Genomic DNA, 16355 nt, shown 5'->3' with positions numbered 1-16355 from the left:
CAAAAGAGAATGTGGACCAGCAGAACAAACAACATAGAAAAGAAAAAGCTGCATTTGAAGGGTCAAACGAAGGCATGATGGAGAGAAACTGAAACTGAAAGCATAAGAAAGAGTAGAGAGTGTTGCATTAACAAGAAATGAAGAGGGATTGGTGTCGTCAGGGCTTCATCCAACTATACATCATGCTTATACTGCCTCCTTGTGGTAGTACTCAGGAATAGCAGCTACTCAGACAAACTAAAGTGTGTGTACAATTTCGGGTAAACGTTCAAAAAACACTTTCAACATTATCATATAGTTTCATAGCGGTCTGAAAATTCTGGGTACTGTAAAAATGTATCCCATGATGTTTCGCGAACTGACACTAAAGGAACTATGAAGAAAATACAAAAAGTTGTATTAAAATCTAGTAAAGCAGTAAAATGATCTATTTATATCCAGTCCTTTAAGTCTGCGATATCTGTGGCTGAGCTTAGTAAAATGTGTGCACATATAAGCAGCTGTACCTTTGTCTTGAAATCCTCTTGGCTGTTGGATTCTTTTATTTGAGAAACACTGCGGAAAGAGAGACAAGGGGAATCGAGTTATCAAAGAGACGTGAGAAAAGACCTGCGTGTTTTTCAGATGAAATTTCTACCGAATCAAAACTAAGTAGGATTTTTTTTGAACGGATGATTTTAACAATGAGGTGGATGTTGTTTGAGGGGGGTGTTGTGTTGTGTGGGCGAGCAGGCTCTGCAGTCTCACCTGCTGTCAGAGGCTTGGCTGACCTCAGAGGGCTCCTCGTCTGTGCTGGTATAACCGTTTTCTGTAAGCAGACAAAACCCACAACATGTCAAGTCCACAGTAAATCATACGCCGCCACAACCTACAAAGCTGATTAGACTCATCATTTTCAGTTTTCCAATCAGATTTTACGTGCATCAAAACATAACTGAAGAGTGACACAGTGAAAAGCACGAATACAGGCACATGTTAACTCTCCATCTGGTACTGTATTACAGATGTTGCTGCATGGTTTACTGCCAGTCAACATCGTTGAAAAGATAATAACAGCCTTTTTCAAGTTTTATACACAAACTCTGATTCTATAATGAAGTTTTTTTTGGGTAACAAAACAACACAAACCCCAAAAAGAGAAGAAAAAGGTCTACACACAGACACTCAAAAATCTCTCCTCACCCTGCTGTGCATTGTGGATGAGAGCCTGGAGTTCAGGAATGTACTCGGCCTTTTCTCGCAGAGCATCAAGGATCATGTGATTGTGGGATGAGCCAATCACGTCCGTCTGTCTCAGTTGGCCCTCGAGCAGTCTGATCTGAGACTCCTTCTGAGCCACTTGTAAACTCTGCACACACACACACACACGCACACACACACACACACACACACATACACACACACACAACCACACACAACCAGAGGTTTAAGACATGCCCAGATACAGTAGTGATACACTAACTTTGTCCAGTTGTTACTCTTGTAATATCTTGTAACACAAAGAGTCACCACTAGATGGCACTGCAACCAGTCACATAAGTAACACACAATGACAGTATTAAAATACAATTTTCAGCTTAAAGACGGCAAACAGAACATAAACGACTATAAAGATCACACATGATATTTATTGGTAACAATACCTCAACATATGCAATTTTTCTGTTAACACACCTTGTCAATTGAGGCCTTCAGGAAGTGGTCCAGCAGGTGGCGTGCCTCAGCCAAGGAGCAAGAGCTGATCACCACAGAGGTGTCTACCGAGTCCAGCTCATCCTGCAGGAAAACACATAATAAGAAGTCATTTGAGGCTTCCCAATACTCTGAACAGCGCGTGTGTATGTATGTGTGTGTATGTGTGTAAGTGTGTGTACCTTGGTCTCCTCTATCTGTACAATGGTGGCCTGGCAGTCAAACAGGCTGTCATTGACGTAGTCTATGTTGGCGTTCAGCACCTCGATGTCCTCATTAATTTCCAGTAGGAGGCGGTCCTCTGCTTCTGGCCCCTCCCCATCTGCCATTAGCACCTCCCTTTTATGTGACAGTGCTTCCTGCTGGGCCGTCAGCTCCTCTCGCTTCTGACTCGACAAAATACAGAAGCACGGTTAAAACAAGCGATTATGCAGAGTGTATCTGTAAAGTGAGGAAGGACGCTCCTGTCAGACTTTGGATTCGCTTAGTGAGGCGACATGTGCCAACAAAGCTGCTGATGTAACTTCAGATACAAGCTTTGATGCTGCAACATTAAACTGCCTGCCTGTCCTTTAGATCCCTTAACAATTCAAACAACGGGCTCTATCCACCTCTATCTACAGTCACAGAGCCAGTGCTGCTCCTACCTTGATCAGGCGATCCATATCAGACTCCATGTTAGAGATGGTCATCCTCTGCATGACGATGTCCATGATGCGCCGTTCCAGGGTTTGCCACTTCTGACGGGCTGACTTGGAGAAGCTGCTGGTTCTGCCTGCTGTTCCATTAATGGCCTGGAGGGCCGGCTTCCTCTGCAACTTCTTCCTGCTGCTGGAAAGAGATAAAGAGATGGGAGAGGTGATGAGAGATGGAAATCAGCAGCCACTGACAATGAAGTGCTTTGAAAAAATGTCATGTCATGAAATGTTGTTGTATAGATTCTATTTATTATATAAACAAATTAAACTGAAGTATTCTCTGACTCCTTGAATGCTTCAGAAATTTCCAATGAAATGAAATTTAAACTTTATCAATTAAGTTAGAGGTCAACAGCTTTGATACTGACTGTCTGGTTAACTGACAAGTGAATAGAGAGTCATCAAACACATTCCAGCCAGTCTTACCCAATGACCCTGGTTCCATCCATGCTTCCCTCGCTCTCTCCCAGGTATCCCATCACATTGTTCTTGTTGTTCCACTGTCTCACCAGGCCGCTCACCGACCTCCCCGTGTCAGGTTCGGAGCTGCTCGCCGTGGTGCTGGCTGAGAGCTCAGCTCCAGAGTCTGTACCCAGAGAGGCCTGGTTCCAGCGGGCCACGCGTCCGGCCACGCGGTCGGACATGGGCTTGGCCAGGCGCCGCAGGGCCGTCACCTCCTGCGTCTTCCTGCGCAGCACCATCTCCTGCTGCCGCTTCTGAGACTCCAGCGCCCGGATCTGGTACTGAGGGATAACAGAGGAGACACGGCTCTTTAATGTGTCTACAACTGTGTCGACTTAATCTCAATTCTTTACTGCTGTTCACACGGTCATTTCATTACTGAGGTTGATATATAAATCTTTTTGCATAACAGTCTTACAAGCTACAGACCATAAAAGGATTTAAAGGTGAAATACTAAATAACAGGATTATGATTGAGCCCCACAGTATGACAGTGTAAATGTTTTCACGCTGATTAATAATCGCTCTACTCCAGGAAAGTACAAATAAAGATGGATATCTATACGAGTACAGTTCGTACTGATCTTCCTGAAGTGATATCAACAATCTGTGAGCACAGTTTTTTTTGTGTGTGCTGGGCTGACACACAGGCAAAGGTTTTTTAACTTTCCCTATGCAACAGCGCCCTCTGCAGCTACACATGATTAATTCTGTTAGGCTCTATGTCCGAGGAAATACTTGGATTTGGTGAACAGAAAAATCTAAGCCCATCAATGTTGGCCTTTTCTCAGACACTGTCGTCCCACTCACTGAACTGAAACTCAACTGAACAGTGGATATTACCCAAGATCCCCAGCATCCTAAAACAAACGAGCTGCTGCTGTAACAAATTCACCAAACTTTGTTCCTAATTCTCGATATTTTAAAAGACTTCTGAATCTTTGTAACTGATCTACAGCTCAGCATAACTCTCAAACTTACTGGGCCTGATTATTATCAGAAACACACTTCTTACAAGAGATTTTAATCCCTCCCCGAAGCTGCATAGGGAAAGAACAGGCGTTCAGGATGAAGAGAGGGAATGAGAGAGGCTTCATTCTCTCCATTGTGATTCAGTGTTCCATCAAAGTCTTTTTGAAGCTACTTTGAGCTAAACAAGTTGCATAGTGTTGCCTTATATACACTTGTAAAGTTTTAATTTGGAGCATGATGTGTAAAATAGATTAAATATATATATAAAATGTATACCTAACACTGCTCAGTTTATTATTCTAAGCTATCTCCTAAAGAATGTACAATAATTGTATTAGCGTGTGTGGCATTAGAAATCTAAACCTACAGAGGAAAAATGTGAGTTAGTGTGCAAAATATTTATTGTGGCTCAAGTATCTGGTATTCAGTCGTACTGTGTGGAGTACAAAAATGCTATCAGCAATATGAGAACAAATATATCTTTGCACAACATGCAGACTGACCTCCTGGCGGCGCTGCTCCTTCTTGAGTTGGGCGATCTCACGGTTCCTCTTCGCCTCCATCATCCTCCTCCTCTGCTGCTCCTCCTTCATCTGCTTCATCAGAGTCACCTGGAGACAGCACCGAGGTCAGTCTCTCTTAGCTGACGTAGTTTGAGTATTTCCTGCTCGTAAAGTTCAGTTTTATTCACACCCCCACTCTCCTTGCGCTGCCCGTACCTTGGCTTTCTTCATGTCGTTGACCTCAACTTGGAGTTTCTTCAGCTCCCGTTCATACCTCCCCTGGTTCTTGACGAGACGCGCATGCTCCTTCTGAGCCACTTGCAGCTTCATCAGGTCACGGTTCATCTCCTTAAGACGCTTCTCGTACTCCTGCTTGATCCGGCTCGCCTTCTCCTCTGTGTAGTTCTCCATGGACACTGTGGAGCCATGACACAATGTTGATGACATGCCCCTGTTAACGTTTCCACTGATCACCCAACCTGCTTTTGAGTTTTACAAATTCCTCAACTATATCTGTAAACTACAAATCCCATGGTGCTCACTGAGGTTCTGCAGCACACGGTCTCTCTCCAGCTGAGTGTCTCGGATCTTGTTCTGCAGGAGGATCAGCTTCTCCTCGTACTGCAGCTTGAGCATCAGCAGCCTCCGCTGGCTGTTCTCCAGCTCGTCTATCAGCTTCTGCTTGATCTCGATCTCACAGGTCAGGTCGGCCAGGTCCGCCTGGAAGTTAGCTGCCGGTTGGAGGGGGCAAAGGTCAGACACACATTTTTATGCGTTGTGTATTTATATTGGCATCATGTCTCATGTTTTTTTGTAAAGGTTCAAAAGGTCTTGTGACAGAGACGCAAACAAATGAGTACGAGCTGTCAGGAAACAGAACAGGAATGGGAAATGGGTCAGGTCCCTGTGAGTTGTCGCAGCTGTCAGATTCTCACCTTTCTCATCCGAGTCCGAGTCTGAATCCACCAGGCTCTCGTCGCTGTCAAACTCGTCCTCCTCCTCCCTGCCTTCCTCCTCCTCCTCCCCCTCATCTTCATCACAGCCGCTCTCCTCCTGCAGCGGAGACATGATGTCCTACACAGACACAGACACACACACACACACACACACACACACACAAACACTGATGTTAGACTTGAATCTTATCACTTTGGGTTCTATGCTTGCGAAAGTAAGGAGCCTGTTTAAAAAATGTAGGAGCAGAAAATACAGTCATTTCTGTTCAAATATACTGAGTTAAAGTAAAAAGTTGTCCGAGAAATAAATCCTACAGTTAAGTTAAGGTACCTGAAAAACCTAATCAAGTAACTTAACTTCCCACATCGACTTACCTCAATGTAATTGTCGTCTGAATCGATCTCTCCATTCTGTCCATTGAGGCCGTTCTCACCGTTCTCATGAGCGTGGAGCTTCACTCGTTTCTTCAGACCCTTCTCCAGCTCCGGACTGGAGGAGGAGCAAAGCATGTTGTTCAGATTAGAGCCGGTGGTGTAAGAAATGCACAAAACCTCACCACTGTAGGTTAAAGTGGAAATTTATTCCAATATTCCAAATGGTTTTTGTCCATTACTCTGCAGACACACTCTGTCTCCTCCAAGAGAGATGTGATCCACTCCTACCATCCACCATTAGGGTTTTGGGAGTGCTGCCGAGGGCTTGCGGTAACAACAAAGTCCTCCTCAGCTAATACACACTAATCTCGCCCTCTTAGCATTTTACGCTTTATTATCAACTTCATTCTCTCTTTCTCTCCCTCTTTTAAAATCGTGCTGCTTATCACCCATCCCCTCTCTGACTTTCCGTCTCTATCCCATTAAACTTCAATTAGCCTATTAGGCTGCATGCTCTCCTCTCTCATGACCCACTGGCCGACTGAATTAGACCTTTTTGTGTCTGAGCCAGAGTTCGTACTCAGCACTGGCCGCATCCCAGCTCTGTTCAGACGCTTGCCGTCCCAAAGCACTAATCGACTTATGATGTGCCTCTCGAGCTCGAAAAGAGACCCAGCAAGAAGCAAAGAGAATAGAGGCAGGAAACATGAATGTGCTCATTTAAAGCATTTTAAAGCATACAGTAGTTCGTTGATAAAGACTCAGAGGGGGTGTATAAGAAATATAGTTACAGAAAGCTCTGAGATACAATGAAGACAGACCTTGTTGGAATGTGCACATGTGATTGTGGAAACATTGCCTGTGTACACCTCTCCTCACCTCGTCCTCCTCTGCCTTCGCTCCTTCTTCTTCAGCCTCTCGATGTCCACCTTGGCTCGGCGCAACACGTCCGACAACTCGGCCTCCATGGACATGGAGGCGGGGGAGGAGCCGGGGGGGTGGCCCGGGGCGGGGCTGAGAGTGGAGGCAGGGAACGTGGAGCGGGAGGAGAGCCGGGTCGCCTGCCGTCGCAACGACTCATTCATGGCCTCGCTCTCGAGAAGCTTGGTTCTGAGAATGGGAAAAAAAAACATACCGTGAATAGCGATTACTTTAACATGAAAGAATATCATCCATTCAGCCAAGACATTTGTAAAGTAGTTTGACCCAGTTTCAGACTGAGGTTTAATTTTGAGTTCTTACCTCAGTTCCTCAACTTCTCGAATGTACTTCTGGATTAAAGCCCCGATCTCCTCATTGCCGTCACCTGGAGGTCAAGGTTTAAAGGAGGCTCAGGTCACAGGAAGCGCTCAGTAAGATAAGATTGCAGTACCAGTACTAATTGGTTTATTTTTAGAAAATATGGCAAACTTGAGAGAAACAGTTTATCTGTAGCGTCTCTACATTGAAATGAATCACACAGGTCTCTCACATACCTGACTTGTTCAGCATGGCGCTGACCTCGTTGGTCAGCAGGTGTGTCACTCGGGTATTGAGGTGGTCTATGGTCTCCTGCATGGCTTTCACCCTGAGGCGCAGTGTGTCATTTTCTCTCTGCAGCATGGCGTTCTCCTGATACAGGTCGCTGAACCCCTCTGAACCCTCCTCGCACGCCACACGCTTCCCCTGCATGGAGAAGACGGCATGAGTAACATGGACCGGGACGTCGGACAACACAAACATGTATAGGAATCATTTGGGGGCCAAAAGTTAGACCAGAAAAACAAACTGATTGTAAATCCATGCTCGTATACACACTCGATGTCGCAGTCCTACCAAAAACAACCCTATTGTAAGAGCTGAGCTGGACAGGGTTTGCATTGTTGTGTCCTGAGTGATAAACCGAAAGAATCCTGTTGTGTAAATCTGGAAACACAAAGTCATTTACTGCGGTCACAGCTTGCAGACATCATTACCTCCACCAGCCCAACACGCCATTACTTCCTGTCACATTACATCCCTTATTACCACATCGAGGTCAGCCCGACGTCATGCTGTACCCTCACTTCCCTCTATTAACCGTAGTAACCCTCTTAAACACACAGTAGACTCCAGCTAACAACTGCTCATTTTTTGTTGTACCAGCGGCAAAGCTGATGAAGAATTGGAAACTTCTCAGAACTTGTTAAATCGTCACATTAATGTTCCTGTGTGATACACCTCTGTGTGTTTTCATTGTCTAATGGTCCTAATGGTCCAAATAAGTTGATGAGCACATTCATTTCATTAAGCTGAAGGATCAAATTGATTCTTTTATTTCATGCTGAAGAGCTGAGGTTGCAACAATGAATGTCCTTCCTGCACTCCAGTAAAATACATAAATGGATGTGTGTTCCAGTAAAGATCTTTAATTCGATACAAGCTGCTGCAGGCACAGCCATTGCTTTCCCTTTAATACCATCTCCTCTTACTTCAATTTGTAGAGCCTTTTTTTCTTCTTGTGCTCTGTTACTATTCTGAGTCTCATCCATCTTTCATCCCTCTCTTACAGTCTCATTGCATCAGTTACACTGACAGACATGTGATCGTCTTGTCTAAAAGCTTCCACTTTTCTTTCCCCAGCCCCTCAACCCCATCTTCCCTCTTCCTCTTGATTCATCCGCTCTTATCTTTTACTCCTTATCTTTATTTTTAGAAATATTTATTGCTTCTCTCAATCCCATCAACCTCTGACTACTGCCTCTCACCGCCTTGTACTCCATCAGCTCCAGCTGCAGTCTGGCGATCTCAGCACGCAGGGCGTTGATCTGCTGGCTGGTCTTGTCTTGGTTCACCACCACCTTGTTCTTGATGTTTCGGGCACGGTTGGCGTACTTCAGTGTGTTCAGCGTCTCCATGAAGTCCCGGTCCGACGGACTGACGCACGCTATCATCACTGTACGACTGGAGAGGAAGGAGAGATGGAGCTTGTTTGGTAACTTCATTCAGTTCAAGGAAAAATACGTTTTTTTTCCCTTGAGCGAGGGGACATATTTAATTCTCATTGCGCATGTGTGTGTGTGTGTTTTTTGCATGTATACCTGTTGCCTCCCAATGAATCCTGCAGCAGGCGGCTGAGTTTGGAGTCCCTGTAGGGGACGTGACCTCCCTTCTTGGTCTGATCTCCCAAAGCACTGATGACATTTCCAAGGGCCAGCTATGACACACGCACAAAAACACACACAAACACACAACACACATATTCAGGACTTGATGACTGTTCTGCATACATGTAGGGGAGCGCGTGGCCTAGGGGATAGAGCGGGTGTTCTGCAACAAGAAAGTTGCCGGCTCGAATCCCACTCTTTCCCATCTGCATGCCTAAGTGTCCTTGGCAAGATACTGAACCCCTAAAAATGGCCCCTCATAAATGCAGAGTGTTCTAAAAAATGTAAGTCGCTTTGGACAAAAGCGTCAGCTAAATGACATGTAATGTAATGTAGCGTGTTTAAATGCAAGTATGAGCACATAGAAGAACTGATACATTTTCTTGTTTACATATTTGTGGACATACACAAATACACACACACTGATTACATGTGTTTGTCTCACCAGTCCACAGTTAATAGAGATTCCCTCGCGAGCTCTCTCTCCTGTGGCTCCCGTACGTTTGAGCCTCTCAGAACCAGCCAGGTCCACGAAGTGAAACTTGGCCATCAGTGTCTCGAACTCCGGCTGAGCGATGGGGCTGGAGTCCACGCCGTTAACCTCCCCGTTCTCCGCTTCTCCATTCTGTTAGCGGGGGTGTCGAATTTTTTTGGGGAAGATTCCAATTATTTCATCACCTTGAATGATTGAATGAGTGTCTATGATGCTAAAAACATTCACTTTTTTTGTTACACATATTTCTTTATCACTCCTCCAACCCCAAACCCTGTCTCACCATTTGAGGCTCCTTGCAGACCCTCATCTGACAGAGGTGGATGGTGAAGATGGCGTGGGAGCGGGAGCTTGTGGCGTTCATCTGGGTGCTGGCTGTGGTGCGGGACAGGGCGCCCAGCTTCAGACACTGCAGCAGCTGCAGCGAACACAATACGCAATGTGGAGGATGTTCAGTCATGACTTTTTACTTTTGAATTGAAGGAGAAGGATGAAATTGCTTCCCCAACCGTGATCATTTGCTGATATCTGAGGAAAACTGGTCACCATTGTCAGCGTATTTAAAAAGGCAATTATCTCCCTTCTAAATTAATTCAGACTGTCTGCTGCATATTGCAACACTGCTAGTTCAAACTGCTGCCAACAGTGAGAGAGTATTTTTTCCATCTACAATTTTCTTTTCTTTTATGCCCCCGTGTCCCTCCCTTGTGATTCCATCGCCTCTACAATCAACCTGATTTGACATTATCTCTATTCTCTCCCACAGGAGTGTCCATCTGTCTCCACTTGTCCCTCAGCTGTCTTATTATTGGAAACATGATGCAGGAGGCTCGATGTAGCTGAGAGAAAAAAGGCACAACCTGCTTTGCCCCTCTCCATATTTCTTCTTCTCTACTTCCATTAAACTATTTTGTTGCATCCTTCTTTCGACTCCTTCAGACTCTTTGATAAGACACTTCACAAACACCATACCACTTTGGCTGTAAGGCTCAGGATCATCACCCGTCTCCTCTGTTGAACTCTTCTCGACACATCTCCCCTGGCAGATATTCCTCCTGCCCTCTTGACCCCGTCACGCACTCCTTCCTCCACTCTGTCAGTTTCCCTTCTAGACAACCATTACTCATCCATGATACATGGCTGCATGTGAACGAGCTGGTCCAGAAGGCTGAACTTCATACATCTGATGTCAAAAAACAAACTAACCTCATGGGTTCAACCAGTCAGCCTTAAAAATGTATCAGAGCCAAGTCTCTGTTAATATCAGCAGCCACTCTGATCCGACCACATGGTTCTTAGTGGACTTTTATAAGATGATGGGAATCTACACTGCTCCACCTAGCTCACTCATCTGCATCTTCACAGTTAACCAGTTGCGATTGATAACAACTCACTCTTACACCATCACTTCATTTCTGAAATAAAACAAAACTCCCACTTTCCTAATATAATAACAAACAAACTAAAAAAAAATTATTAAGGAGAACTGAAAGTATTTATACAGGGCTTGTACGGGTTTTAACAAGTTCAATTTCAGACCTTTTCAAGACCGTAATGCATGAAATCTAAGAAATATGTCAAGTATGACAGATATGAAGGAATATAAGAGAACCTTTAATTATTTGCAGTATGTCTCCTGATATCTATGTCATTGAGAGAAGTCAATTAATATTAACAAAATTAAGAACCAATTTTGGGGATTTAAAGGCCTTGAATTTAGATATTTAAATTTGACATGTTTTTTGACTCTGAAAGACCCTTCGGGGGGGGGGGGGGGGGGGTCACGTTATTGATAAAGAAATCAAAACGTTAGCTCTGAAAATATTTTACAATCAAAATATAGACCAAGTCATAGCTCTGCATGGGAGGAAATAAAAAAATCTTTGAATGGCAAGCATGACATTTATGATTTTTATGTTATTGTTTATTTTATGATGATTTTAGCCCAAGAGCTGTAACAGAACTCTGATGTATGAATGTTATGTAAATGTATGTGAAGTATGGACAGCATAGAAAGACATAACATTTTGAAAATTACAAAACAAATCACGACCAGCAGTTTCCCACATGCACCCACCTCCTCCTCTGAGTGAACCAGTCTGGATGTGACTCCCGTGGTGTAGATGCTGCCGCTGCTGTCCTCATGGATCTTAATGTTGGACTTCCTGTTTCGACTTTCTGCATCTCTGGTTGCGTCAAATAAGTCCAGGATCTCTTCATTGTACAACTGAATAAACAAGAGCCACAGACACGCTTTAATGAACATTTTACAATACTTTTATTACAATACTAAAGATTATCACTTTCACTTACTTTTTCGAGAGCTAATCACAACTTTTGAGCAGATTCCTGTGTTGGTTTCTCAGAGCGATGAGCTCCGCCCTCTCAGAGGTCAGTTAATGACCTATCAAAAACCAATGAGTGCTAGAGCAGCAGAGGTCAGGAGAAAACTCAGCTGTTCCCACCTAGTGCCAACCCCCCACCCCTATAACCCCCTCGCTCACACTCACCCATCTGTTTACCATCAACACAGATAACCTTTTGACCTGAGAGCCAGCAAAAACACTACTAACTGGGACCAGACTAGAAACAAAACAAAGTCAGAGTGGAAATGGTTTCTATTAAAAGTGTTTCCATACGGTGATTACTAAAGTAAACACATCTGACACACACCCTCAATACAACCCGTACATTTCCCTCACAGAAACCTCTGCAGGAAATCATTGCTTGTCGTATTATCTCGTTGCCCCTACGCAACCATCCATCCCTCCCTCCCACCCTCCCTCCCTCGCTCTTATCCATCCTCTGCCCCACAGTGATGAGGAATAATGTCAGAGGTAATGGCAAACATTAATCAGATCCAACAAAGCACAAGCAGACATTCCTGCCCATCTGTCATCAGCTTGTCACTTCCTGTTTGTGGAAAAGGGGGGCGATCCCCTCGTCTCTTCGTTTTGCCGCATCTGGTTAAAGTTTATGTGGAGCAATATCCAACCCAGCACACACGCACATGCAGACGCACTTTTGCAAGCAACAACATCAATACTGCGGTGTGTGCACAAACAATGTGTCGGTACATGTGTGCCTGTGTGTGTCGCCCACCTCCAGGAACTGGGCGCTGACTTTAAACTCGGGCGGCTGGGTGCCGGCCTCCTGGGAGCGCAGCCTCCTGTTCTGGATCCCCTCAAACAGCTGGTGAACAGCACGCGAGATGATGCCCTTGTCCTCCGGACCCAGGTTCACGTCGAAGCCCGTCCCCATGGTGTACGTCTTCCCCGAGCCCGTCTGAAACACATTTGATCAACAAAGATGAGATCTCATTTTATCCTCCTATCACTGTGCACCTTACAACTAATCTGTTTTTAAATGCATGTAATGGCAGTGGTCTGTTGGTTGTATGAATGTGACTGAAACCTGTGTCACCACCCAGTAGTTACACTGGACAATAACATTCAAGAATGTGCTTTATTTTGCTTCATGTATTTGTACTTTGCAAGAATCAATTCTGGAGTCAAGAAAACACACATTGTTGTTTTGAAAATCTGGATTAAATATCCACTGGGACAATTTGACTGTGTGTCAAAGGTGTGATTATGTGTGTTACCAGTGAAATGGGGAATTATACACTTTATTAAACTCTAAATTATTAACCATTAAAAAAAATAAAACTTGCATCATCATACCTGACCATAGGCAAACACGGTGGCGTTGTAGCCCTCAAAGCAGCCCTCGATGAGCCTGTGCACACAGTCCTGGTAGATCTGGTGCTGCTCCGAGTCGATGTCAAACACAAAGTCATAGGTGAAGGCCTTGTCCTTTCCCAGCAGGACTTGCGGTTCTCCAGGTGTGACCATTGTGCACACGTGGCAGCCCTCGATCTTCTCCTTGGCCATCTGAGGACGAATCCTAGAGGGAGACAACAGAAGAAAAGAGACAGTCAGACAATGGATGAAATGATGAAGGATCATAAATGAAAACAATAAAACGAGTGTGGTCACACCTCAGCAGACTGGGCACTGACTGTGATTGTCTGCAGTATTTTAATGTTTCAATGCACTGTGAAGATTGAACCTCATGATTATTTCACAAGACAGCACCTTAAAAAAGAGTTTGTGGAAAGACATCTCAACCAAGACTATGAAATAATAAATAAACTTTACAAATATGACCTTAAAAACTCAACTGGATTGCCATTCTGCCAGAATTGTTATGAAACCAAGCTGACTACAGAATTGTTATGAAACCGAGCTTTTCATCCTAAACTACACGTATTCCAAGTTGGACAGTTTTAAAAAAAAAAGAACGATGCAACAGAAAGAAATGATTCGTTTTCTTCACTCCACAAATGAGTCTTCATCGTCAAGACCCAACTGAGAAAACAGAAAACAACTCGATTTTCCCTGATGTATAGATTCAGAGATAGAGGGGGCAGGCAGCAGACTTCTGTCTAAGTCCCAACCACTAAATTTCTTTCATTATCAAATGTCTTCTTGTTATCACAAAAATGTTTTTTTTAACTCTAAATTCAAATTTCCTTATAATCAAATCGGAAATTAGTCGTTAAGAGCATCCCTAGTCAATATATTAATCCAAAAGCGACAGTAAAATTAAATTTAATTTCCTTTGAGTGGTGGAGGACATACAAGGCAGACAAGACATTCACACAACTTTGTGGGGTTGAATTATAATGGAAATCTGTAACTATGAGGAGGAACAACCCCCAGGACAGAGCATTCACATCAACAAAAGCTCAGTTGATAAAGATAAGACACACTTAAGCACATGAGTCATTATGTGGCTGCTTATCCTGCTGCACAGGACTCTCGGTTCTGCTGGGCTTTCCATCTTGACAGGTACTTCACTGTAGCTAATTGCTTTTAACCTGACAACGCAGCTCTACAATAATCCCTGATTAGATGAGAGCAAAGGAGAAGCAGCCACTGTGTAACATCTGCGAGCTCAGAATGAGGGCTGAGTATTTTAATTTAGCTTCGTTTTGACTTGTTTGCCCCAGGCAGGCGGGACGGACAGGGGATTAACGGACAGGTTTTTTTTAAAGGTGTGTGCCGCAGTGCTGGTTAATTATCAGAAAACTGTTGGTCTAGTGTTGAGCTCACATAACAAAAAGTACATAAAACAAATCTGTTACACCGCCCAGTGTCAATCTTGGGCTTTCAGAGCTACAATGTGGACACGGTGGAGAGGTAATCACTTTAAGCTGCGCAAAAAGCTCTGAGACAGCACTATTGGAGCGCTGGGTCTTCCTCTCCACATGTTTTGACATGGTTCAACCTTCAGGGGATGCAAATCAACTCCCCCACACACTGAGACCACACTGAGACCCTCCCTTTGGGACGCTAGAACAAAGACAGACACACACTCACTGTATAAAGCCATACAGAGCAACAAGAAATCCCCAGCAACCACACACAGCTGCTGAAGGGACAGTGGGCGATCACATGGCTCACAAGCACACTCGTTTTGAATACATCCGAGTGTATCTTCGGCTCTCACATGGCTCCTCACTCGAGTGTGCATTGAGAGCCACACCCACCACAAACACAAACGGTAATCCCTTCGCCACACGTCGTTGCGCTGCAGGAGAAACACACAACAGAGCTGAAAACAGCCGTGGTTTTTACCCATCGTTTGGGAGATGGTCCGATGCAGCAGCAGCAGCAGCACTGACCCACATCACCTGGTGGCAAATGGTGTGCAGACAGACGAGCCTCTTTTATCACTGGATGTGACCTTGACACTGAGGTTAATGAAGCTAAAACCACACGCAACATATGAGCCCTGTTTAGGAGTATTATTAACAATGATGTGGCATAGGAGGAGTTGGTTGGCTCAGCACAATGGACTGTGTGTATGTGTGTGTGTGTGTGTGTGTGTGTGTGTGTGTGTGTGTGTGTGTGTGTGTGTGTGTGTGTGTGTGTGTGTGTGCGTGTGCGTGTGTGTGCGTGTGTGCTGCAGCTGTGTCATAAAAGGGTCGGGGGTCTTTCTCTCCCTTTTTATCTGTTTACATTCAATGTAAATCTGTCTTTTGCACAATATTTATAGGTCAGAGGCACCAGGTGTAAGAGAGCAGACAGTGAACGACAGAGAGACAAAGAGGGAAAGATAGATGGGGGGGAAGAAAGAAAGAATGAAAGAAAGAAAGAAAGAAAGAAAGAAAGAAAGAAAGAAAGAAAGAAAGAAAGAAAGAAAGAAAGAAAGAAAGAAAAAAGAAAGAAAGAAAGAAAGAAAGAAAGAAAGAAAGAAAGAAATGGGTCAAATATACAGCAGACTGGGAGTTTATATAATATTATCACATCCTTGTATTCAGACTTTGTGGCTTTGAGACGCCCCCATTTTGCAATCATCAATCTTCCCCCATTAATATAATTAACTTTTCATCATTACTCACAGTGAGAATAGAAAACCCAAGCAATACTTTGTGAATTTCATCTTGGCTCATGCAGAGAGCAGCACTAACTGCTGCACTGGGCGGCCACGTCCCTGCTGTCAGGATTTACCTCTGCTGTCCAGTCTCTGACAGGGTGCACACACTTCATTGCCAATTCATGAAATCAGGCAGCAACGTGGTTTACATTCAATTACATCTCTGAAGAATGCCACAGAAAGTACAAGGTCGTGTTGACAGCTTCGGTTCGGCTGCAAGCGGTTATCTTTGGTTTGTTATCTAGAGCGTGGGAGCAGGAACTCACTTGTTTTTCTCTGTATATTAATTATCTGTTGAAACATTTTGTGTGAATGCAGACCCCCCACACGTCCCATCTACATAATAACATATTTCAAGGGCTGTTTTGCTAATAGCAAAAACCCACCGAATCATTTTGAGTTTGATAATTAATGATTTGATGTTTTTAACAACATAAAAGACAACACGCACCCAGTACCCCATCTATTTAAGCTTCTCGAGTAAACAAAGATAGACTGAAAGACACTTCAACAACTGACAAGACTCTACACTGTGCAATATTATCACATGTATCATACTTCTTAAATACACTCTGCAATATTCATATAATTTGTCTTAATATCTTTGCATCCTCATTACCTTGACTTGTGTTTAC

The 16355-nt window shown here is 44.1% G+C and overlaps 1 protein-coding gene across 2 annotated transcripts in view; it reads right to left on the bottom strand.

The window, feature by feature from the left end:
* The window catches only part of kif21b (kinesin family member 21B), a 59463-nt gene that overhangs the window by 24322 nt on the left and 18786 nt on the right, over positions 1-16355 (bottom strand). For both annotated transcript variants that reach the window (XM_062398296.1, XM_062398298.1), the window contains exons 2-23: positions 12960-13182; positions 12379-12561; positions 11354-11503; positions 9560-9694; positions 9229-9408; positions 8718-8833; positions 8385-8580; positions 7134-7323; positions 6901-6964; positions 6538-6768; positions 5659-5773; positions 5263-5401; positions 4870-5058; positions 4544-4743; positions 4328-4435; positions 2817-3133; positions 2340-2523; positions 1875-2078; positions 1675-1776; positions 1183-1348; positions 748-808; positions 507-555 (exon numbers count right to left, since the gene is read on the bottom strand). In XM_062398296.1, coding sequence (XP_062254280.1) covers positions 507-555; positions 748-808; positions 1183-1348; positions 1675-1776; positions 1875-2078; positions 2340-2523; positions 2817-3133; positions 4328-4435; positions 4544-4743; positions 4870-5058; positions 5263-5401; positions 5659-5773; positions 6538-6768; positions 6901-6964; positions 7134-7323; positions 8385-8580; positions 8718-8833; positions 9229-9408; positions 9560-9694; positions 11354-11503; positions 12379-12561; positions 12960-13182 — 3502 coding nt within the window. The remainder of the gene's footprint in view (positions 1-506; positions 556-747; positions 809-1182; positions 1349-1674; positions 1777-1874; positions 2079-2339; positions 2524-2816; positions 3134-4327; positions 4436-4543; positions 4744-4869; positions 5059-5262; positions 5402-5658; positions 5774-6537; positions 6769-6900; positions 6965-7133; positions 7324-8384; positions 8581-8717; positions 8834-9228; positions 9409-9559; positions 9695-11353; positions 11504-12378; positions 12562-12959; positions 13183-16355) is intronic.

This window comes from Platichthys flesus, chromosome 2, assembly GCF_949316205.1.
Source record: "Platichthys flesus chromosome 2, fPlaFle2.1, whole genome shotgun sequence".
Taxonomy (NCBI): Eukaryota; Metazoa; Chordata; class Actinopteri; order Pleuronectiformes; family Pleuronectidae; genus Platichthys; species Platichthys flesus.
The sequence above is the reverse complement of the archived record's forward strand: the minus strand, read 5'-3'. Positions and strand labels throughout refer to the sequence as shown.